The sequence below is a fragment of the Anopheles bellator genome, chromosome 1 (genome assembly GCF_943735745.2).
Source record: "Anopheles bellator chromosome 1, idAnoBellAS_SP24_06.2, whole genome shotgun sequence".
Taxonomy (NCBI): Eukaryota; Metazoa; Arthropoda; class Insecta; order Diptera; family Culicidae; genus Anopheles; species Anopheles bellator.
Genome location: NC_071285.1, coordinates 1418492 through 1443559, shown reverse-complemented (window position 1 = coordinate 1443559; position 25068 = coordinate 1418492). Strand labels below are relative to the sequence as shown.

General features: G+C 49.8%; 1 protein-coding gene across 1 annotated transcript; it reads right to left on the bottom strand.

The window, feature by feature from the left end:
* Positions 1 to 22769: 22769 nt before the first annotated feature.
* Positions 22770 to 24860, bottom strand: LOC131205877 (xaa-Pro aminopeptidase ApepP-like). The gene is made up of 3 exons (XM_058198167.1): positions 23540 to 24860; positions 23175 to 23482; positions 22770 to 23110 (listed from the first exon to the last, which is right to left on the bottom strand). Exons 1-3 carry the CDS (start codon positions 24769 to 24771, stop codon positions 22818 to 22820), a joined length of 1833 nt encoding a protein of 610 aa, XP_058054150.1. The 5' UTR covers positions 24772 to 24860; the 3' UTR covers positions 22770 to 22817.
* Between the last annotated feature and the right edge of the window lie 208 nt (positions 24861 to 25068).

Here is a 25068-nt window from a genome sequence, read left to right as displayed (position 1 = left end):
TTTGTGGCGATGATTTATTGGTCCCGGGGGGAACTCAGCCAACCCCTTTTTTCCACGTATCCACATCTGGCTGTGGTCTGGCTGTGACTAGCCAGAGGACTAATATTGCTACCGAGTGACAATTAGATTCTTGTTAAATGTTTACTTTCGGATTTTCCCCTCAGCGGCGGACTTTCGGGTTTGGCGAATCCTTTATGCTGTGTGCTCCGTGCTTGTCCTCGCTGCGTACAGGGACCGACGCTTAATGACCAAAAGGGCGAAAACTCATTTTCCCCTGACCCGTGTCCGGGGAGTGGAACGTCGTGAAAAAAGGTTATTAATAATAACTTTATCACGAGTGACAATCATTATGCTCGTGTCGGTTGTTGGGTGGGAGAAGAAAGCGTATCCTTGCCGTGACGGCGGCGGTCGAGGCGGGTGTGAAGCCAGAACGTCAACGACCATAGTGACACTGTGTGCGTGCGTGTGTATGTGTGCTGTTTGGAAAGCGTTTGACAACCGTTGCAATCGGGTCGCTTTTGGCCGAGGTCCACGGGATCATCCGGAGCGCGGGGCACGGATGCAGGACTTGTCCATTGAAATTTGGCCGAAAGAAGTCCTGTCGAAGAGGGGGCGGATGGTCGGCCGGTGGGTGGAAAAACATGAAATATACATTTATCAAACAAAAGCGCCGACAGATATCTTCGACACCGGGAGCGGTTCGCCGGGCGGTTTCGTGAAAAGAATCTGTTGACTCCCGAAACCGGAAGCCGGGTCCCACCGCTGGGACCGAAGGGGACGCAGAGCCAGCAGACGCGGAGCAAGTGGGAGGATGTTGGAAAAATGTGTACAATCATCTAGTAATGAGAATGGATTTATTATGCATGACGATGAGGCTCTGAAGCCGTCGACGACGAGCGGACCACGGACGATGCTGATCACATGCATGAGTATCAGAACCTGTTGTGTGGTTGTTACGGAATTAGCCAGCAGTTCTATTGACGTTGGCTAATTTCGAATATCGTTCTTATCAGCATTGTATTCATTGTTGAGCTCATTGTTGTATTAGGTTAAAATGTCCTTAATGGTAAAGATGCGCCCAAACATTTAAAATTGGCTTTCTTTTATAGCGAATCCTTGAAAATGTTGCAAACAATAGGCCTCTCGATGTCTGCTGCTCTTAATTGCTTCATTACGGGCAATCCATCTGCCTTACCAACCAATTACCGTAGTCATCGTCCTTTTCGCATGGCTCTAAGCTGCGTGATGCCCCTCAGAGTGGTTATGAATGGCAGCGCTACAGCAGACCTCATGTAATCACGGTGCCAGTGCCACCACCGAAAGCACAGCCGACCACTTCAAGCGGTCATCACTTTTGGGGTTTTGGGGTCCACCAACTGTTTACCCATCACCATCATAAGGCTCGTCGCCCTGAGCCGAAACCTATGTTGGACAGTTACTAAACCATACCGTCGTCCTGAGCTGACGGACAACCGGCCTTCGGCCTTCCGGTGAGATCGAAAGCTCGCCGTGCTCCGCTGACGATCCGTCAACAGCATCCTTAAGCCTCGGCGAACCGGGGCCGACATGGATACTTCCGCGACCGAGAGACATTCCCCCTCGGCCCGGCTTGCTCACAAATTGTCATCTGACGTCGTGCAAATCCTTCTGCACGCTTGATTTTCGGGGTTGCGAAATTGTAAGCCATCTCTCACCGCGGAACCCGCGGTGTCCTGAAGGAGGCGTCCTTGAGGCGTCCCGCGTACAAATCATGCACAGCGTGGAGGAAAATGTAGCGCCCGCAGGCTTGTTTCGCATCGTCTGCAAACGAGAAAATGCTTAAAATTGTAAAATCTCTAAGCCTCGCAGCAAATATTTTACATCAAGCTCATTTGGCGCGTTCCCCTTGGAGCGTTGGAGTGGCGCAAGGAGCGCCGTCCGCCGCGGCAGTATGCCGCAGGAGGTCCCGGATGCCTCGGGCGAGGCAGGGCTCACCGGTCACGGGGTCTTTTCGGGGCTGGAATCTGCAAGCGAGCAAGCCGTCAGCATAAGCGCTGCGCAACATAGTCTTTGTTTTGGAGGGAATGATGCCAAATTTGTCGGTCGCTCGGCGGAATGTTCGTGTTACTCTCATGGCTCCGGGAAGTCCTGGGAAGGAATGTTGCGCACTTGCCGGTGCCCTTGCACAGGGTGTGACGCGAAATACTAATGAGTGCTTTGGATTAACTAAGAACTCTGTTATGCTTATTATCATGTGCTCCAATCACGTTTATCTTAATTAAAGACGCGTATTAAGGAGGGTCCCGCCATGCCGGCATCCTACTTTCCACACTTTTTTTTTAAAATAATGATTCCATTTAAAGGCTGCTAAAAGCGTGTGTTGTGACCATTAAATTTGCATAAAATTCCAGAAAAATCACATCAAATGCTCTGCCGCATGGAGATTTCACAGCATTAATTAGGCGCATTCTTTATGGAGGCCGGCTCCAAATTATGTTTGAAATGAAGTCAAACCGAAATGAAAATAGTCATAAAGATGGCTGAGGCTGCATAAAGTTTCCGAAGAAATTACCCATTTGAGTGTCGAAGATTGTCGTAAATTCCACGGCTTATTGGGACACACACATTGCTAGGCCGCTAGTGGGACCGAGATCGAGACCGGCTATGTTGCCGGCCGAGCCCGTAGCATAGAATTAATATTTTACGTCGGCAGAAATGAAAACATTTATGATTAATTGATCGTTGGCGAAGGCTGAGCCCGGGTGAAACCAGTTCGCCCTCAGTGCCTCTCGTAGCCCGGGCCGGTTCGGAGAAGAACTGTGAATATTTCTAACGCCTTTTTCGACTTTTTTATCCCTCCCGGGACTAAGACCGTACTCGTGCTCTAAGATGAAGGCGAACAATAAGAAGGTCTGCTGTTTTTGCAAACACAGATTTGGTTTCGTAACCCCGCGTTTTGCAGCTAATCATGCTTCGACAGTGTTTTGCGTGAGTTTTGTATAAAGATGATCGCCAAACCAAGTATTATTTAAATATGTGTTAAATATTTAATTTGTTTGTTACTATACGACTTTTCGCATCGCATTGAAAAAGCGAACTCACTTCAACAAGATAATTTATGTTGCATAAAACATGATTCTGTCTGTTCTTGGAACAGCACGATTTGCAAACGCGTCATGTTAATGAACATTTTTGCTCATCGTCTACAAAATCCTTGCAGAACACTGTTACCGGAGCAGAGCGTGGTTCATGTCGCTACCGCCTCGCAACTCCTCTCGATGAGCTTTCCTTTGGCCGGTTCGTGGGGTTCTGATGTTGACTAACGATAAGCACACTGCACACGATAATGGCGCAACGTTTAAATCCCTGGTGCCGCGTTAGGAGCCCATTTCGCGTTGCTTCTACGGTGCTGACGATGGTGAGGTATCTGTGGGCCATGTTTATGATGATATTCCGAAATGTTTTCGCCGTGTAATGAAAATTTATTTGGCTCAATTTCGGGCGGTTCCCCATTCAGCTCCCGTTCTGTCGCTGCTGCAGGAAGCGCATAGCGTCTTCATCTTCGCTCGCGGGGCGAAGCATCTGCAGCCGAAGCGTGACTAAGATTTGCGTTTCGCGCGCCCACCGGAGCTAATGTTGTGAGGTGTGCCCTCATCTCCGTGGGCGAGCATCGCGATTTGCTATGCATTCGCTTGTGAGGCGCAGGATCATAAATTAACTTTAGCCTGACAGCCTTTTAATTAGAGCAACGGCATGCTGGGCCACGAAAGCTTCGCACGACCAATAATATCCCGAATTTCCAGTTCGATGTCGAAAATATGAATGAATTTTTCCCGATTTTCTTCCCGTAGGGGCCAGCTTTGTGAAGTTTTAAGCCATGATTGCCTCCATCACGGCAGGATTCTGGAATGAATTAATTCCCCGGACGGTGGCGTAAATTGTGATAAATTTAATGCGTTAATGGGCTAAGAAACCATAAACAAATATCGTCGGCAACCTGAAATTCCCAAATCTATAATTTCTTGGGTTCCGGTACGGCAATAGATCTAAATCAAAGCACCTTAATTACTGCGGACAGTAATTTCGGAGTTTGTAACGGGTTTGTGATACGTTGGTCTCTGTAATTTAAAACGATTAGGTTACAAAAGGAATCAAAATCCTGGCTACTGGCGAAAGCAGAAGGATCTATTGCGAAGCACCATCCGCGTAACAGAATATGATTGAGGTTAGCAGAAGAGTTCATTCTTTTTTCTGCAAAAAGTAGAGAAAGAAGAATCACTGATGAGTTGAGAGTTCTAAAGCCGCATAAAGCACCGTCTACATTCTAGCGGTGTGTTCACGTAACCCCTCACGGCCAACAGAACTCGAGTAAACCAAAGTGATAAATCACTTCAGTTAATTCCATTCAATTCACACCGACACAGCGCGTTTGCGGGAGTTCTGCTGCATAACACGCCGCCACGCCGCCGCGCCGCATACATTTATCGGCAAGTCCTTGCTCATCGTCGAACGTCCGTCTCCCCACAAGGACCGGTCCGCGCTGTGGGAGGCCGGCGGGAGGAATGTTAAACTTAATAAATCATCGTTTTTAATATAAATACCATCCAGCCCGCCGACCAGCCCCCCCGGACCGGTCGGTCCAATGTTCGGTAAAAAAGGATTTACGGATGAACCGAAGTGTTTGTTACGAAGCCCTGGGCCCTGTGGCCGGGCTGGAGAGTGGGTCAAATGAACAAACTCGCAGAAAAGGATTCGGGTCCCCGGTTTCGGGGGACGGATTAAGTCCCGGGCAACCGAGTGAGCGTTCTTTTCGCCGAAACGGCTCACGGCGAGGTCCAAGAGCGGCGGCTTCAGATTGCAAAATTACTCCACCGGAGATGCTTTGGAGTGGATTTAAAGAGGTTAAAAATGAAGCTTCGAACGCGCAAGGACATTTCAATATAATTTTAAAATTGAAGCTCAACAAGAAATTTGTGATTGGTTTAAACGAATGTTCGAAAAGGAGTCGCACAATTGCTAGAAAAGCGAAAGACAGCGTCTCGTATCTGTGCGACGCCTAGAAGTTCCCCGGATGGCCATCGTGGTGTGATTCGTATTTCATTTTAATTTATTTATGGACAGTCAGTCTGTCAGCTAATGATGGAAGGCCGGGGCCAAAGTGTCACCGAGAGAATTGCTTGCCCATTCGTGCTGGGCAGCGGATTCCTGGCGAAACAGGATGCGAAGTGATTAAATGTGCGCCGTCAGCAGCAGGAGCAGCAGCAGCGACCCTGTGACCATCTACAGCAAGCTGCACTAGCTCTGAGCGTCAGCTCCGGGGGACAGTGCCCCAATTTTTCCAAACAGTGCGCTTTCCATCGTCGCTCGGTCGGTCGAGTTCTAAGCTAACGCCTTGCCATGATAATTCTGGCTGCAGTCCGGGTCTCTGCCTCGCATTCGATCGTCCCGGGCAAGCAGTGAACAAAAAAGGACGAACACAGACAGACACAATACAAGGACTAACTCCTGTGTTATCCTATTTTCCGGCTCCGGCCAGCCCGGGAAACAATTCCGGCTGTCAGAGTGTAGATGAAAAATAAATCACATCGCATAGATCACGGAGCAAATGACACTTTCACAACACACTGTTTCCAGCGCCGGGCACTGCGTCGGCCACCGTTTGCAGCTTTTATGGGCCGGGACCTCGGCCGTGGCCGGTGCCGGACCCGGGCCGCGCAAATGTTTATGCGAATAACCTCAAATTAAAAGCGTTCGGACGTGAGTTTCCATTTCGGTACTCGGTGCAAATTAATAATTCAAAAATCGGTACGCATCGTTCATCAAAAATAACACAAAAATGAACGTTCCCGGTGGTGCCGGCTCACTGGTGGTTTAGAAGTGCAGTTCGCACAATAGTGTTTGTGGAAAGTAACGCGAGCGCAAGTCAGAGCCGGAACCAGGCCGAGTTCGGGTTTAATGGAGATGAAGCGCACAATCTGCTCGATATTTGCAATTTGACCCTGGTGCCCTGGTGTGCTGTTGGATGCGCTCGGGGAACATAAATTTCGGGAGCCATTCCCCAGTGGCGCTGGTGGCTGTGGCACGAGTCTGATAATGCCCAGTCTGCTCATGAATAGGAAAGTGAGCTATCAATCAAAATTATGACACCTCTTTCATGATTTTGATTGGTCGGAGATGGGTCGGGTGGACTTTATGTTAGACGATGCTTCTAGCTGCTTTGTGAATAACAGTTAACATAAGCAGTATTAGCTACTACAATAAAAATAGGCCAAAATTTGCTCAAACAAAATTCGATATCAGGTTAACAACAGTTGCGTCGAATTCGATAACTAATTGATGAGTTTTAAAATTTATTTCCATTCAATATTCAGCGTGGCGCTAGCCAGAACCAGTTTTCCGATGGAAATAAAAACCCAATAAAAGCGCCCCCCATTCATCAGACACAGCCTTTTATTTTACCTTCACTCAAGCCCCACTCTGCGGTTAACTTGTAGCTGTCAGGCTGAAAAATGGCCAACCATCCGTTCGAGACTCTCGAAATTATTATATCCCATTTTTAATCGAACTGCGGTCAGGTGCTCCGGCTCCGAGGAGTATGTGGTTGCGTTTTGAAGCATAATAAAATAATAACAAACGCACGCGCAAAAAAGAACAGGAAGAGTGGCGCGGAAACTAAAGTTATGCTCCCACGCGCTAAGCGGATCCGGACGTGTGGCTGTGGTTCCAGCATTTCCGGTACCCGGGATCCAGCACATACGGGTTGCATCCGCCACACGGAAACCACGGGCCATTGTGAAACGCACCAGAATCACGTACACATGGCCGGGAACCGGGGGTGGGGCTCGCACGGAAATTAATTGCCAATCTTCATCAAGAGCCACTCGCGGAGCCGCACCGCATCATTTATCCATAGCAGCAGGCCGCGGGTCCCGCGGTCCGGGGCTGCAAGGATTGACGCAATTTAACCCGATGTGTTAATTAAGGAAAGTTAATTTCCCAGCTGATATCTTAGATACTAGACGACCACGATGGTGCTGTGCTGTAAACCGACCAACGCCAGCGACAACCGGAAGACGCGGATTGTGAGAGATAAAAAGGACGAAGAAGTAGCACCGGGTAGTGCAAAACGTGCCACGCGCAGTACCAGGATACGCCGGGACTCACTTTACTGCTGCAGCTGAGCAGCAGCAGCAGCAGCAGCAGTGTGCAGTGCAGTGCAATTATAATGCATCCCCGGAGGACGGGATATGCTGAGCGCGGGAAGTCCAACTCCGACCCAGGGAGGACTTTTTTTGCCGCGACTTCATCCTCCAAATCATCTCCATTCCGGGAACGGAACATTTGTGGCTGTGGTCAGATTTATGCACAAACTTTTTATGATTTTTCAAGCACGACGTGACGACGTGATTTTGTGTAAAAGACGATACGAGAGAATGGTTCCTACACTATTTTTGTGTTTTTATCTGCGCCTGTTGTAAAGTGTTTCCTAAAGTGGGCAAAAATAAACATAAAGTAAAGTGGTTGATTCAACTCTAGTGGATTGTTTAAAAATTATTAAATCCTTTTATACTCCTCCGAAAAAAAAGAAACTTGCAGCGACTGGTGACAGGCGTCAGGTTCACACCAAGAAACCCGCAAGACTTCACCAGCAGCGCGGTGAAAACCGGGATCGTTCCTATCGTCGCTCGGCGATCTTGCTGCGCGATGCAACTTCTGCTTCCGTGCGGTCTTAATAATTACTAGCGAAAGCGACGCAAAAAAAAACGGAAAAGCTGAACGATTAAGATGGTTCGCGCTAGTTTTTCGCTGAAGTCTGCCGGAATTGAAAACTTTCCCCGGGCCACGTCATCCTTCCGGGCGACGTGTGCCGGGCAGTCCGGGCCCGGCGTATTAGCAGCGCGCTAAGCGCCGGACTTTTCGGTACCGAATCGGCTGGTGCGCTAATAAGGAAGTGTGACCATAAATTTCGTCCAGCTTTCAACTGAGGTCCTGCGGTCCTCCGGCGCTGCGGTTGTGGCTGCTGGGTGTTGCCGTGGGCGGAAGTGGAGTTTACTGGCCGCCGGCGGCCGGAAGCAGAAAATTAAGACCAAGCGGTAATCCGTGGAGCGTGCGATCACCGCGCGCAACTTTACACCCATTTCCGGAACAGGAACTCTGGTTGGGCCCTATGGCCGTTGAAACACCCGTTTGCAAAGTAGTCAACTTAAAAGTAAAGAAGTGAACATAAAATACACAAGTTGTCAGACATCAAGAGACACTATTTCAAAGAGTCCTTTTGTTGCAATATCTCTCATATTTGTGGCTTCCTGTATCGAACGAATTTATAGTTTCTGATGCTTATCAATTAGTTCAAAGCTGAACGGTAAAGTGAACAGTAATTGAAAGCAAAAGACTTTGCATCCTCCAGCCCGCACATCCAGTCCTCAAAAGGAACCGCAGAAAAGAATCCCCACAAAGCAGAGTGCTTCCAGACACCAACAAAGTCCTGCATAATCCTTCCATTGCCGATGATGATGGCGAAAAAAGTGCTGTGTTCCACATTAAAAAGGAACGCCCAAATAAACTTACCACAACGGCCCCCCCCCACCGACAGTGAGCCGAGGCTAGGCAATGCAGCATAAGTATGCAACCGACCATGCGGTTCTTACAATGAGATTACAAATCCCAATCCCACCGAGTTCTGTCCTGGAGCCCCGGGGTTCAGGCCGGGTTTGGGGAAGACATCGGGGGCTAAGAGTTTCATGCACCATTGACCGCCCACTTCCAGTAACGGGCGCTGCGGTCCATTTTTCCCGACCGTCACCGTTCCTGCGACAATGCAGAAGGGCGGCCGCTGTTAGCCCACGGGCCACGGCCCACGGAGGCGTTGAGGGAAAGACATTATCAAAGGGACTAAATCCAATTTTCAATTAACAAGAATATTGTGCTGTTATCCCGCGCCAGCCAGCCGTGCAGCCAGCCGTGCACAAGAAGTAATTTCTGTTCATTCCTAATGTGACCAACTAGCCGCAATATGAATGCAATCATCAGCTCCCGACGGATTGTGGGTTGCGCCTCGTCAGCGATCGCTGTTCGTCATCGGCGGGCACGGTGGGAATGCAGGGTGGTCAAAATACGTTCGAAGGGATGATTTATGAAAGGATGCAAAGATTCTTCCATTTATATTATGTGAAGGTCCCTTGAGTATATTAAAAATGTAGACCCGCATGTTGACCAGTTCAAAGCACTTCCTACAGCAGTGTGCCTCTCGTTACGAGTCACCACCGCTTGAAGTAACAACAGAACTACCAACGACGTCCCTGTCCCCCGGAGTTCAATACACCGGGTTTCCGGGGCCCGGGCTCGGGCCGGGGGTGAATCGGAAAATGGTACACTTTTCCGGTGGAACACCTACTGCCGAGGGAGTGTAAAACCTAACCTCAATGCAACGTTTCGCAAGCATGCCAAATTAAATTTCACCATTCGTCAACATTTCCGCTCGTCGAATGGGACGATACGGGGGTGGTGGCAACAATGTTCCCGGGCACCCGGTTTTATGTTGGCCCTGCTTTACAGCACAACAGTAAAGTAACTTTACGCTCTCGGCAATCGCCCGGTGACAAAGTGTTAATGACAGCACCAACGATGAAAGTGACCCACACACCGGGTGGTTTGCATTGAAATCATTTCATTATCTTTATGCTTTTATGGCCAAAAAGTGGACCTTCAGAGACACATACACAGAGAGCTGACCAAATTATCAGCTACAGCAGTCCCGGGTTGGCTTAAGTGCAGAAATCAATTTAACAAAACATAAATAATGTTAGTGCGGCCTCGACGATCGACAGCCGTCTCCGACTCCCACGATGTGTTTTTGGCAGCTCGGGATCCGGAAACGTTCCCTACGTCCGGAGCCACACCCGACCGAATCCGTAACATCGGAAGTTGCATTTGCAAAGTTGCCCTTCGGGGGTTCTGATGGTTCTTTTCTTGTCCCTTTTTGCGCCTTGCGCCCTGCGCCGAAAATGAGGCAGCAGCAGCAGTAGCTGCTGTCAATGTTGCCAATGTTGCCGATGTTGCCGGAGTGATGCTGCCGCCACCGAACCGGAGGGCGATTTTAACAGTCCATTAAACATGTGCACCAGTTCTCAGTGCATTTAATTGAAAATGGGAGTTTTCTGCGTCGGAAACCACGCCGAACCCCGCGGGCCACGGCCAAAAGGGAACCGCTGGAGGCTGGATGATGCGAAGGATGCTCTCCGGGAGGGTGCGCTGCGTCTCGTTTGGCGATCGATGCCGTGACGCTTGGGTCGGACCGTATCCTCGCTGGCGTCGAACACATCGAAACATCGACTGGGTGATTGGATGGTGGCTGTGGCTACACCTACACGATGCGACGTCACTCCAGATTCTGGTTGTAGTCCTTGTACCTGACACAACATGATACAATGCAGCAAACGCTCGACCGGGACAATGTTGCACAGTCAACAACGGGGCCATTGCTGTATCTTATCTTATTTATTATTTGGATCTTGATTGAATATTGTAACCTACAAATAAGTAGATAATATATTTTTGGTTATTTAACACTTTATGCTCAATAAAGGAGACCAATAATGCACCAAAACATCAAACAATTTAATGGCATTTATTACCGATACCTAAACCAGTCTTCAATCATTATTAGCCAGTTTGTTGTTGTTGAGCGTATCGCATTTCCGAAGGGATCTAACAGTTGCAAACTAGGTGGATGGCTACCGAAACATAACAAAACTGCAACTCCTGTCGATAGCATCTCCCATAGCCATTGTGTAATGATTGACGCTATACGGTCCGTAGATCTATGCAACGCACCAGCAGATGTTTGGTGCTATCCCATTAGGTAACAGCGGAAAATAAGTCTAATCACGATTCATTGTTGAGCCGGTTTTGCTCCGAGCAGTTGGTTGTGAATATCAGAAAACACCATCAGCGAAGGATCTATTGAAATTTCCAAGTTTGGCGATCGAGAAGGTATCCAAAACGCACTAGAGTTGGTGTTATTTCTACTATAAAAGTAGCTCTGACGATAATAAATGTATCGAAATAACACTCAAAAATCCAGTCCAATTTTCCAATCAAGTTTCATGTGCTAATCTATGAATAAAGTTTCACGAAAATCCTTAATTGATTTGTAATAATAAAAAAACAATATTTAAAATATTTGACTATTGTTTTTCTATAAGTAAATTTTGCATTTGTTGCTGAACCACCATCCAGCTCTCATCCAAAGAGCAACCGATTTCAATATTAGTGTCCTGCAGATACCTTTCGCCCGCCGCATCGGCCACCTAAAGGGAATACATGACAGAAGCAATTGGTTTCTCCAGCTGATGCCGATTTACAGCAAATAACCGGAAGCTCCCATTCATCCCCCTTTCATGCTGCCAGCTGCCTGAGCGCCGAGGTTGGCTCGGGCTCATTCGACCTATCATCATGACGATGCTCGATGCCGTTTGATGGTTCCGATCCGATCGATACCCTCACCGAACGGGTGCAGCACCGAGCCGACCGAGCATAATTTATCGTTTTACAATCAATTGAATAATTGTTCGCACACACATTGCAAATTAAATCATACACCATTCCGGGGCCCCGAAGGACGAAGGATGAATTGTGGAAAATGTGCCCCCGTTCTAGGGGGGCGCACCGTGGCGCACGCAAATGTAGGACAGTCACGTGCCGCGTCCTCCTCGCAGGCTGGCTGCGATCTCTTGCCACGAATGGCCACCGATTTGCTCCGAGGGCCCGCCTGACATTCGCCGCTGACAAATAAGTTCTAATTCTGCGTGCGGTTTTTTTACGTCCATCGCCACACGCCGTAAGTGTGGCCTCTTCTAGGCCCGGAAAGTCGAAAGTAACACACCTCCAAACATTCGTTACACAAGTCATAAAACGTCAACGATGGCGTCTTTACATTTGCAGAGCCTGGCAGGCAGGAGGGTAGAAAAAAACCCGAATCCGCACGATGCCGTAATGGATGCCAATGTTTTGAATGCCGCCGGGCCGGGAAGCCAGCCGAAAGAAAACGCTCCTCGAAAAATGATGATTATGATGGTGATGATGATGATGATGGATTGGACACATTGGTATTTATGATGGCACGGTGGCCTCCAGTAGCTTCCCAGTCGCCTGACGGCGTACGATCTCTCACGTCATCTCGGCCAACATTCCGCCCAAAACTGTCACAAAACTTGAGACATATTAACAATGAATGAAAAATGTAGCCACAAACATCCCACTTCCGGCTCCGGCGTGTTTGATTAGGGTAAGGCGTTCGCCGAAGGCACTTTAATCAATCAACCGTCGGTACATTTTTTGATGTAACATTTCTACTATGCAATCGTTTAATGATTGGAGAAAGCCGAATATCCTTGTCACGGAAACGGGATTATTTTGTGTTAGGCAGCGAAAAGTAAATGCAAACTAATTTCAAACGTGTCACTCCGCAGTGCGCTAGTGGCCCCGAAGCACTTCACATTGCGGTAATTTATCACCATTTTTCAACACAAAAAAAAACGGCAACAAACAGAACTCAGCCGAGAAAAGTTACGCAAAAAAACGAATAGTCCCACTTCGCTCCCTAGCCCAAAACAAGACGCTACCTCCTGATATTGACAGATGCTGACACTGATAGCGCCTTCGGGGGGTCCGGGGCCCCTCAATCGACGCGGGATTCCACGCACCGCACCGCAGTGGGAGGCAATATTTATTTTGTTTATCGTTGAAACATGCAATAAAATTTATACAACTGCGACGGCACTTGTCATTTTCGTATCAAAATAAATTGTAATAAATTTTTGGCCCACTCACGTGCCGCGCCGTGTGGTCCCTGTCCCTTTCCCTGTGTCACGCAGAGGTGGCGATATCTTTTCCCATTTTCTTGCCGACCGAATGGGACCGAAAGACGTCTCACGTCTGCACGGGCGTTTGGGTACGAAGAAACTCCCCTACGGAGGGAAGGCCACCGGAAGAATGACATCATCTCGGCACGCCCGTCGTGGGGTGGTGACGTGGGCTGGACTCGAAGGACTCGTTTCACCACGCCAAGCCCGAGAGCCAAGTGGAAAGAAAAGTGTCAAAACGCTCTGTGCGCGTTCTTGGGAGCTGCATCTGACTGCCGGTGGTCGCTTGTCGTCGCCCGGCCCGGAAAAAGCAGTCTCGGGGCTGCTTCTTTTTTCGCCCCTGTCTCTGCCGTCGCCGGAACTGGCAGCTAGATGTGTGACCCCCCCACTATCCTTAATCGGGATTCCGGAAGAAGTCATTTACGGACGAGTGGAACCAGAAAGGACACATCTTGGTCGTGATGGGAGCGCGATGGGATGGGACCGTAGATAGAAGTTCGAATTGTAATCGGAGCTTGATTGAGATTATGGTGCCATGGCCGTTAAGACGCGATGGGAGAAGAAGTTTATGGTAGTTCGCAGAAAGAAAGGGGGCCGGTATGGAATAAATTGTGACCGGCCATGGTTACGGTGTAGCTTGTAGCCAAACTGTAATTCACTTCGATCAAGCGAACGAGTGACTCGCAGAAAGGAGGGTCGAAGCCTAGTGCAATCGAAACCAGTGTAATATGGGGGTTTCATTGGTTGTTTGGAGCAATTAAAACTGGGCGTTCCGTTGGCGTACATCGGCTTACATTGAGGACAATAATCATAGAACCTGGCTTGATCAATTTTTATCCCTTTTTGGGGGCGATTCCAATTTGTCGCTTCGGATTAGTTTTTCCAAACAATTTCCTGAATGCTACCAAGAGTGCGTATCATGCTGATGGGCATGTGATGCTTTTCAGTTCTCAGACATGTTGTGAAAAGAAGACCACAGCCTATTGAATTGTAACTCTATTGTTTTTAAGATATTGATAACCATATTCACCAGTGAGTCCGTAAGGCCCAATACTTGTATAAAACTTGTGTAGATCGGAATGCCTGATAGTTCATAGTTCGCCTGACTTCATATCCGATGCCTAATCCCTGTTCGGTTTGATTTCTTCAACAATCTGTTCGAAAGTTGTTTCTACACTTTTATTCATACTCCAATCGGAGCCTATTTTATTACCTCACCATGATAGGAAAAAAAACATACCGACACCTTTCAGATTACACGTGGAGGCATGTTACCATTCCAAATCAATCGGCACTACATGACGGAAAGATAGCCAAAAACCTAGTTTTCCCTGTCGAATGATCGACTACCGGGCGGTCCTTTTCCACCAGGCATCCCTCTTAACCCGAACGGCCGTGTCGGTCCTGACGCCGTCCAGGAAACATCGAGCATAAGGAAACAGCACACTCGACAGAGGCGAATGAAAAGAATGCGATTTCGATGTCGTTGCACCCACCGCGCGTGCTGCCGGAACCATTTCGGCGCCATCAATCAACATGGCGTACCCGGGCGAAGGCGGTGCGGCAAGGACTTTTTGACAGAAAGGAAGGAGCCCCGGCCGGTGGTTCGGGAGCGGTTAGTTCTTTTTCTTCCCGCAAAGCAGAAAAGATTGCCAACATCCCCTCGGCGTCCCTGGCTGGAGGCTTCCCAAGGAGGAAGTCTTCCATCTTGATGTGAAAGCCACCCCACCAGCGCCCAGGCCCATGGTGTTGGTGAAACTGCAACCAACCCCGGGGCCCAGCATGTTGTTTTTGGGCCAGACGCCGTCTGGCTGGTAGCTCGCTACTTCCCATCCACTATGCGGCAAATTTACACATTATGCTCCCGGAGCCGCCCGGGTTCGCCCGAGCAGGGGCCAAAAAGGGCAAGGGCTTCACGGATCCGTTTCATTGGCACTTTCAAACAAACAATCCTTTGGATTATGGTGATGGATGTGATGGGTGAAATTTTGATGGAAAGCAAAAAATCTCGGCCGAAGATTTGACGGGGGCGCCTTGAAAAGGATCAGAGTTTGTGGTGCTCGCGGTGCGTAACCGAAAATCGATTCGAAATCAGCAAGGCGAAAGCAGAGCCTTAAACAGACCACACCAACGCCAGTTCGAATGTGGACAGGTTTCTCCGTTTCGGGGGTACTTTAAGAAAATGTTGGAAAAACTCGGCGTAGACGATGTGTTCATCAAACAAATGGCCGACCGAAGACCGGTGGCAGTGGTTTTCAACGGGGAAATAAACCATTTATCACGAGTTTGTTGGGAAGTGAGTTTCCGGGAAAATGTGAAAAATAGGCTCGCCCTGGCCTCGTTATTGCTTTAAAGTAATTTAATGACTCCTTGTCGGGCGCTTGTCGGTTGCCAACGATGCTGTTTCGACAGGATGTAGCTACCCGTAAAAGGCTGTCACGAAAATGATCTAAAAAAAGGACTAGTGCCGGATTTTTATTATTAGAATTGTGATTTTGTTTTCTTTTCAATTAAATCAGTGGCTTAAACCAAAGCTAGAGAATTTACCCAACAAGTTATCCATTTCATCAGGCCATTTAGTGCTGTTGGATGCAATCAAAAGGAAACCATTGTACGGAAAAGAATTTTCCTCGTGTTCATTACGTGTTCATTTGGTCCGCTCCGGCATTGTCACTAGGAAATGGTTCGTTGTTGATAGCCTGGAAAAAAGGAAGAAATAGGCAGAGAAGAGAAGCACACTACGAAAACAACGCTTGAAGCCGAAATCATTTAATTTAAAGGAAAACCTAAGAAGGTTTGCCATTTTATAGTTGAGCTACATTTTACCTTCCTATTGCCGAAATGATTTTTGTTAAAATTGAATGGCAACAGGAATTCGCGCGTAAAAGAACAACCTCTGCCAGCAACAACCTAGCAGCCAGTGCCTAGACCTACTCCCGCCGGGCGGACGGGATGGCGTTCGGTCGGGAATCCTGCCTTAGTATCCCCTTGTTGTCGCCGGTGCCTCGGGGGACCGAAGCGTAATATGGCGGATGTACAAGCAATACAAAGCGTCATATAAAAATTAAAATTCATGAAAATCCCAGAACCGACCGAGAAGCGTCAGTTCGGAAGCGTGCGCGCCGGTATCCGGCCAGGATCCTTGATTTTCCGCCGCCCGGAGCTCTACGCACCGGTTGCGACGGCGTGTGCGCCTGGCTCGGCGCAAGGCGTCTCTAGCTACTACGTTCGCAGAAAAACGAAACCGGATGGGGCCACGAGGCTGAACGCTGTGCGGTGCCCGACAAAGCGGAAAATTAATGGAAAATGAATGGTGGCAAAATATTAATATCGGGTTCGAGCGAGCTGGTCTGTTGTTTCCTTTGGTGGGTCTCAGAACAATAAAAACTCAAACACGGAGTACATCGTTCGGGTGCAGTAATTTGATGAAGAATGGAGCCACCATTTTGTAGCCAAAAACCCCTTTAACAAAGTGCTGCTGGCTTGAAGAAGTAGCCAAACAAATAGCATTACCCGTGGGACTGGTCCGCAAACCAAACGAGGTGCCGTGCGGTGTATCTTCCCGAATCGTGTAATACCATTACTAGAGTTTCTTTGAAAAATAACGACATCCAACGACAAGTTGTCGATTGAATTAACATTATTGCTCCGTGTGCCAAGCGACCGCTGTCCACCACAGTGCCATTCGTCTTCGCTATCGTCGCTGAAGACAAAAGCTCTGCTTCGTTGCTGTCACGCACAGCCCTGCCAATAATCACGTATGAGCGAATGGCTCAGCGGCAGGCAGGCTGTGGCCCGGAAGACTCTGAAACTTTGCCAGCCCCAGAAAGCTACGCTTTTATGTTATTAAAAAATACGACGACTCGTCGACTCGGCATCGAGCACCGACACTGGCACTGACTCGTCTCGGTGTCGGACAACATGTGATCGGGGCCCGGCGCTTCCGGAATCGTAAGATTTACTCCCCGGGAGCACCCAGCTGTCGCAGTCCACCCGCTGTCGAGAAACCGGCTCCGTTGGTTTGGCACTAAAAATGCGCATCACGTTTGGTTCTGGGGAAGTGAAAAGAAAATCTTTCAATCCTTAAAAATGAGCTCCGCTGGATCAAAGGATGGACGGGCACTCGCTGGTTCGCTCGTTTCGGCACTCCGATGGCCCAGTGAACTGACACAGTAGCTAAGGATCGCGAAGCTTTTTCTTTATTGGACGTGTTCACAAATATGGAACGGAAATAAATTAGCCGGCGACTGTGGAGCGGCCAGCTGTGCAGCTTGTGAAGACAATTATTGTATCGAATATACGATCGTTGCGTATTTGCATAATTTGTTTATTGTATTTGAAGCCAGTAACAGTTTCGTTGCAAGAGAGCTACTCTTATCCTGTAAATCCTTAGCAACTCATAGGCCGTCAAACAAATGGTTAGAGCCTTGGTTAGAAGGAAAATTGACTGCCAAGGTAAGGGCTGTAAATAGGAAAATGAATAAGTGATGTGCTCGTGCGATCCTGAACCTACGCACCACTTCCGAGGGGCTCTCTATAAATCGTTTTCCCCATTCACTCTGTACAAAAACCTGCCTTTGGTGTCATTGTAGTTAAAGTTCGTAACTAAGTGCCTGCTTTCCGAACACCCGGAATAACCCTGTATTCTGATACACCTGTCAACGGGTCGTCCCACGGTCCCCGACCGGCGTGGGGCGAAAGAAAATTATTGTAAACTTTCCGACGGCGGTCCGGGACCTCCCTGGAGGCACCCACGCGGCCCCATAATTATTCTCCTCTTAACAAGGTGGCAGACGGCTGAAATATGATTTACACTTTGATACAACGCCGGCCTCAGTGCGCCCCGCTGAAGATGCTTAGTCGTAGATCTTACACTCTGCTCTTTTTCGGTGCCTTCTGGTTGGGCGGAAAGAAAGCAACTTTTACCATTCCGAGAGGTCCGCTATGTCACGATGAGATAACAACCGACCGTCTGGCGGACGGACGGAAGAAAACGGAAGCGAAAGAAGCCGAACCCGAAAGAGCCAGAAAGCTGACTACGCCAAAAAGGATAATCAAAAGCGCACGCCACAGATTTGTCGGCGCGAAAGCTCGAGAAGGGTGCAAAATTAGCTAGAGTTGGAAAAAAGGATACTCTGGCTCTCCCTCTCTCTCTCCCTCTTTCCTGTGTGATGGATGGGATGTGGGCAGAGAGAAGGCGGAATGTTGCCACAGAGCGAGCAGCGGAATCCACCGTACGGACATTGCATAAGCAATGAAGTGCTTTGATTGGCAGCCACAGACCCACCGAAGGAGCATCGTTTGCCTCGCTTGGAGGCTTGGTGAGGTGGGGAGGAAGCCACCCATCGGAACTGCCGGAGTCCGGAAACCGGAAAAGGGCCGTGGAGTGGCAGGTGGCCCGGAAGCAGGAAACACGTGCCAAAACAACGGCACACTAGGTGCCTCGGTGGAGCGCCACGTCCTGTGCGAAAAGGAGCCTCGGCGAAGCGAAGAAAGTTTCCTGGACAGGCGCGCGCACCGAAGCGTGTGTGGCAGGACCCCCGCGGGCTGGGTGGTGTCTGGAACTCGACTTCCTGGCACACAGCACTCACACCGTCCCGCCCTTGTGGCTCGTCCATCCGTCCGTCCGTCCGCCGTTCGGGGCCGGAAGTTGGCGTGCATCTAATTTCTCACGCATGTCGTCCACACGGTGACTCGGCTCGGCTGGCGGCTCAGACCCAGGCCAGACCCGGTCGGGCAGACGGCGCGCTGACAGATGACGTTATCTGGGGAAAAATGGGCTTAAGGATTTACATAACATCACACTCCTGCCACTGCTGGAAGCGGTCCAGAATTGGGCGCCCGGGACCGGGGATTTCCGCCCGGTCCGGGGATTTTTGTCACTCGCGACGTCGATTCGCGGCTCCGGTCGAAAGGTGCGCCGTAGCCGAACCTGACGCCGCAAGTCCTGAGATCCTCACGCGCCCGCGTCCCAGAAAGCCCGTCAGCGGGCCTGGGCGTTCGGGACGGCGCAAATTGAATGTGACACAACCAATTTCCACCGTTTCATTTTCCACCCGCCACCCAGCCTGCCCGCGGGTGGTTCAGGTTCAAGTTGGTTGTAAATTTTGACAGACAAGAATCGATTAGAGAAGGAGACTCGCAGGACGAATACTTAACGCGTGAGCCAACACATGCGCGTTTTGAAGGGCCTTGGCACCTTCGCAACCTGGTGGAGTCCTGGAGGCCGACGTTTACGTTTGATCGAATAAAGTCAATATTTGAAACGAAACGAGTGCCGGAAAACGGGGGGGCTCCAAAATGGATTTTCCATCCAACCCGTTCGCGTCGGCAGGGGCCTCTAGGGAGGGGGCACCCTCGAACCCGTGACACGTGAGGCTCGATCAGGGATCTTGAATTTCTTGAATCGATACGCCCAGCATCTTAAGGACTTAAGGGGTGCCCGGGATGTTGGAGGGAAATCCAATCCAGTGCCTGGGTCGCGTCGCTCGCAATCGATTATGATTGTCAAGTGCGTGCGGTGTGGCCCGATCTCTGGATCTATTTGATTATGCTAAGCAGGTTGGCGACGTCGGTGCTATCGGTTCGACGGGGCGGGATCGAATCGGAAGGCCAAATTTAAAATGTTGCTGATTCCACACGATTTTCCTGAGGTAACCGACTTCAACAAGGCCAGACTTGGCGGTGATATTGAATTGTATTGATCCCTTTAACCTCTGCCTCGTAGAACCCCAAGTGCGGAATAAGAGAAAGTTGTTAGAAGATAAGCGACTCAGGAACCGCCTGGATAGGAGTTGTTGGTGGACTGAGTACTTGGAACTTCCCAAATGGGAACTGAAAGATATGATCAATACAGTTTTAGTTTTTGTATCGTTTTTACATCGTTCGTGTTACAAACATGTATGAATTGTCTTACTTTTCTTAAGTAATTTAATTTTGCTCCAATATCATTTAGCCATATTAGCACATATACAAATCTCGAACAGCCGCTGGGAACATCCTTGTTCGGCCGCAAAATGTGTTGTTGCCGAGCAAAGTTGTGCCATTACCGCCCGGCCAGGACGCGGCGTGTGAAGATCGCATCCTTCGGCCTACGCTAAGCCTGCCACTGAAGGTTGTCAAAAGTTAACAGATTTCGTAGCTAATTTTCACCCCACGAGAAAGTATTAACCTACGCGCTCCAGCCTCACGCCTCATTATCTTTCCTCCTGAAGTCCTGACAGCGCCCGTATCCCCATGCACACACGGGGGACGGCGCACTTGGCAGGTCCTTTTTGTTGGTTTAAATTCATTTTAATTTTCCCCCGTAAACACACTCCAGCCACACTGGTGGCCAAAAATTCTTCACGGTTTCGGCGGGAGTTAGGCCGCCCGTGTCCTTAAAAGTGGATCCTTTCCCGGACCCGGGTGGGCGGGTGGTGTATGTTTGCGTGCGCGTCACGCCACCCGGGGGAGAGATCCTTTTCCCGCTCGACATTGCTGGCGTGTGGCGTGTGTCCTTGCCCACCGAGTCCTGTTGGCTTAACTCCTTCGGGCTCTCGCCAAACACCCGTTTTTCTTATCAACTCTCGGTGGTGGCAAAAAGTTAATTGTGAGCCGTTAAGTTTGCCACTTAACGGCTGGCGCGAGGCAAGGACTCGCCCTCTTTTCAGCCAAAGATTGTGCACTTTTTTCTTCCTGCCCCGAAACCGAAACTTTGCCAAACGCGGTGCGACCGGAAGCCACCGGACATGGCTGGCAGTTGCTTAATTGGGCGCTAAGCATTTGCAGCTCCGCAGCTCGGGGTTTGTGGTATCTTCCCGCACTTTGTATCTTCCATCATCACATGCAACGTTGGAGTTTCCTTGGAGGCATCCGTCGGCCTCATGCACAATTATTGATTCAACGGCTTCGGGCTTCCATTTGCCAGCTCCTTTTGGCTCGCAAGTAAACCCTATCCCTGAATGAAATCATCAAATTATCGTTTTAACTCACTCAAATGCAACCATGGCGGTGTTCATAACGTTCGAGTTTTGGCCGATAATTTTGACGAGTTGAAAAAACAAATTACCAACCCTATCGCCGGAAGCGATGGTGAACAAAAAAGAAGTATCGTATAAACCGGAACTTCGCATCAGCCTTTCGGGGGCACCCCTTTTGGGGCGGTCACCCCACAGGCTAAGGAAGCGATCGCCAAAGGTGCAGTTGCATCGCTTTTTCTCGCCTCCGGATAAAAATCCGAACCGAGTCCCTGCCGAACCGGGGTGCCAGCGGTCGTAGGTGGACGAAGTTTCTCTATCGGGGTTCGCCAAAGTTTAATGAGTTTAGCCGGTAACACAAAAACCGGATAATCTCAAACTTAATTACCAAGGGCCCAGGCCCCAGCACCACAGGACCTTCCTTTGTTTGGGCCGCTTGTTTACTGCAAGTGAACTGCACCTTTTGCGGCTGGCTCGGAGTTTTTCTTTGGCCACCGCCCACAGCAGGCCAGGCAAATTTTCCCACCAATGCCCACCTCACTTTAATCCTTTTCCACCACCTAACCTACGACCTGTCCTTCGCACTGGGCCAGGTGTGCCGGATGCCGAGGCTGCATTCCTTACGGTGCATTGGCGAACACAGACACACACTCGTTAGCTACGGGCGGTTGAGAGAGTCGGGAGAGTCAGGCAAGATTACCATCGTCGGTTGAGGGGGGGCCAATAGACCAAAGCCGACAAAACCTAATTAAAATTCCTGCCCATTGACCATTCAGACGAAAATTATAAACGACCGAGCGGAGAGCGATTTATGCTCGCATCGAGTGAACATGAACAATGCGAGGGCAAGTGGCAGGACCCGACCAGGGTGATAAAAAGGGGAATATTATTCACGCTTTTAAACAAATAGTAAATTGCTTTTTTGGCTTTAAGAGATAATTGAGCAGGATGGGCTGTGTTTCCAATGAGCTGTATAAAAACTATGGTCTGTAATCGACATGTTTGGATGGCTACTAACCTTGCTCGGTCCGGGACATTTTCCACAAACGACGCCAAGAAGCACACTTCACAATTGGCACGATCTTGGCCACCAATAACCACAATTTTTACTCCACTGCACAACACCATACACTGACACTCGACGCGAAAACTTGGCCAAGACGGCCCTTGGTCCAACCACACGCGGAAAACGACTGGCGGATTTCGTGGATCAATCGTCCGAGAACACTACAAAATGCGGCCATACTGGAAATGCCTTCTTTCCGGATCATCTGCACAAAAGCTGGAGCAGGATTGGCTTCACATAGGATTTGGGTCACGTCGATCGCTATCCACTCCTGCACCGATGCGCCTCAGCGTGGTCCTATTATCGGAGCGATTGTAGAATGAGCTAAATGATTTGTGAACGGTTTAATTGTCATTATACTTACGGACACCTAGTTCGATTCGGACAGTCAATCATCTTGTGTAAGTTTGAATGGATTTGTCGTCTGCAGCCCTTTCTATTCTGCTTTTAGCTCTGGCATCTCTCGTTTCGCTGTCTCCAGATTTCAAGACACACCACTCGAATCCTCACCACCACTCTGTGCCGAGAGTGCTTCTGCCACGTTTCCATTTTGCGTTTAGTCAAAGGCTACTAAGAAAAACATTACAAAAAGTAAGTTCAGGAAATAATAATCAAATTGTTTTGAGACTTCACCAAACAAATTCCGTTACTTGCACTACAGAACTACATTTAAAAAAATCATATAAAATAGAGGGTGTTCCATTAAGACTTACAGATTGAAATGTCAAATAACTCCGCCATTTTTGGTCGGTGGTAATGATAAAACAGTGGGCTGAAATTTTAGCGCTGTGCATTGTAAATTACCATTCTATTTGCACCCCTGTGAAAAGTATGCATGCTTATTGTTGCGCAATTTCTTCCAACTTCTTTCTGTGGGGCTATTTGAAGATTAATTTACGTTCCTCGTCATCGATTGGTTTTTATTGAGTAAAACCACACGCTCCGCTCCGCCTAAATCGGTGCCGTTTCACGTTTGAGCCAAGCGAGCGTCTCGTGATCGGCGGCACTGCGCAGCAACGGGGCCAGTGTTTCGTACACCTGATCGTGATAGTTATTCAGATGCTCTCGTTCTTCATCGGTCAGAAGTTTGACGTCGATGAGCCGCGTTTGTATCGGGCACATCGTGACCGTGCGAAAGGTGAGCGCTCCGCGCCCATCGAAGTTGGTGCCGACATCGGCTGTCACCACCTGCACGATGTCTTCGATCCGGATGCCAAATTGGCCGTCTTTGTAATAACCGGGTTCTGGTGGGAAAGTGGAAAACGATAAATAAGCCAACGGGAAACGGAATTAAGTTGATCGATTTACCATTTGAAAGAAACATATTCTCCTCCAGACCGGGATCGTTCGGCATAAGACGTATGCCGATTCCCATTGGACCTTCGTGTACATTCAGAAAGTGGCCAACGCCGTGGCCGGTCCCATGCCCATAGTCGAGTCCGATGTCCCATAAGGCTTTGCGCGCGATCGAGTCCAGGAACCGACCCTCTACTTTCCGCGGAAAGACGGCAGTACCGAGTGCGATCTGTCCCTTGAGCACATGCGTGAAGGCCCGGATCTCTTCATCGCTCGGTTGGCCAAAGTGAACCGTTCGTGTCACATCCGTCGTACCGTCACTACAAGAAATACAGAGTGGTTATGGCGGGAAAAAGTAGAGAAAAACGAGGTCTTACAGATACTGAGCGCCGGAGTCGCAAAGGTACATCTCCTGGTTGGTGATGGGCCGATTCGTTTCCGGCAGCGGATGATAGTGTATGATCGAAGCGTTCGGTCCGGAAGCGCTGATCGTTGCGAAACTGAGACCCTTGTAACGATCCTGTCGGCTCCGCAAGCGTTCCAGCTCCGCCGCACCACTAATCTCGGTGACCGGTGTTCCGGCCGCGATCGTACGCTCTAACCACGCCAAGTACTGACAGAGAGCAAGCCCGTCGCGCACGTGACAATCGCGCATACCCTTTGCCTCCGTGACGTTTTTGACTGCCTTCATCAGCTCAATGGGTGTGATGTTTTGGAACCGCTTCTCCTCCGGAACGAGCGCCGTGAGGGCGTAGCTGGAGCCGGAGCTGATCCATACGAGCCCCGTGCTCTCCCGAGTCAGCCGCTGCAGCTCCGTGTGCACGTCTCCGTATGGGTGCACCCGCACCTCAACCCGATTCTCCCGGAAATGTTCCAGAACCGTTGGCACGATCTTCGCGCCGTCCACGAACAGATGCAGCTCGTCGAGCGTCACCATGACGTAGGCGAAGAACACCGGATTGTAGTCGATTTCGGTACCACGCAGATTCAGTAGCCACGCGATCTCATCCAGCGCACTCACCACCAGCACGGACGCTCGCTTTTCGGTCATTTTCTCGCGGACGGAGGCCAATTTCTCGGCCGTCGAACGCCCGGTGAATGTGGTCGACAGCGTAAGAAGCTCATGGTTCGGGACAGGTAGTTGCTCCTTCCAGATCAGATCCACCAGGTTCGGAGTGACAGCGAGCAGGGTACAGCCAGCCGTTTTGAGCGAAGTTTGCAACGGTTTCCAGGCGGCAGCCGTGAAGAGGTTGGCGTCTACGCCGACCACCGATCCTCGCTCCAGGGTTTTCGCTAACCACGCGTCAATCGACGGTGTGTCCGGCAGTCCGTCCTTCATCAGCGTCCAGTTGGCGTCGAGTTGTTTGCCCGCCTGCTGATAGTAGCGCCCGTCCGTCCACAGCAGTGCTTCCGTTTCGGTCACCAGGACGGTGCCAGCGCTTCCGTCGAACCCGGACACAAACGCGCGCCGCTCGTCGTGCGCGGCCAGATACTCGCTCTGGTGGGCATCGCTCGAAGGGACAAGGTATGCACGGATCGTGCCCTGATTGTTCGGCAGGTTCTTCATTAACTGCCGCAGCGCGGACAGCTTTTCACCGGTCGGTTTCATATTCACTGCGGAACGGAAGAATATCCAGGTAGGGCTGCGACTGCGGAGTTCACGGTGCACGGATGGTCGACGATTGCGGAGTGAGGACACTTTGAGTGGCTATCTACTTGAACACCGGTCCCGTGAGGATGAAACAGGCTTTTGATGGATTACCACTATTGTTTTGCGCCCCTCTGTTAGTTATCTTATCACTGTAGCACTGTGTCGCACCGGCTTTATCTCAGTAAGCAACGAAGTACCGCTTTGGCGCTGAAACCCTGCAATGATAAGAGAACTTGTTTACGAGCGCGGCCCCAG

Coding starts and splice junctions, on each gene's coding strand:
- LOC131205877 (XM_058198167.1), bottom strand. CDS start 24,771: ATGAAACCGACCGGTGAAAAGCTGTCCGCGCTGCGGCAGTTAATGAAG. Junction 23,483..23,539: donor GACTCCGGCGCTCAGTATCT/GTAAGACCTCGT, acceptor TATTTCTTGTAG/TGACGGTACGACGGATGTGA. Junction 23,111..23,174: donor GAATATGTTTCTTTCAAATG/GTAAATCGATCA, acceptor CTTTCCCACCAG/AACCCGGTTATTACAAAGAC.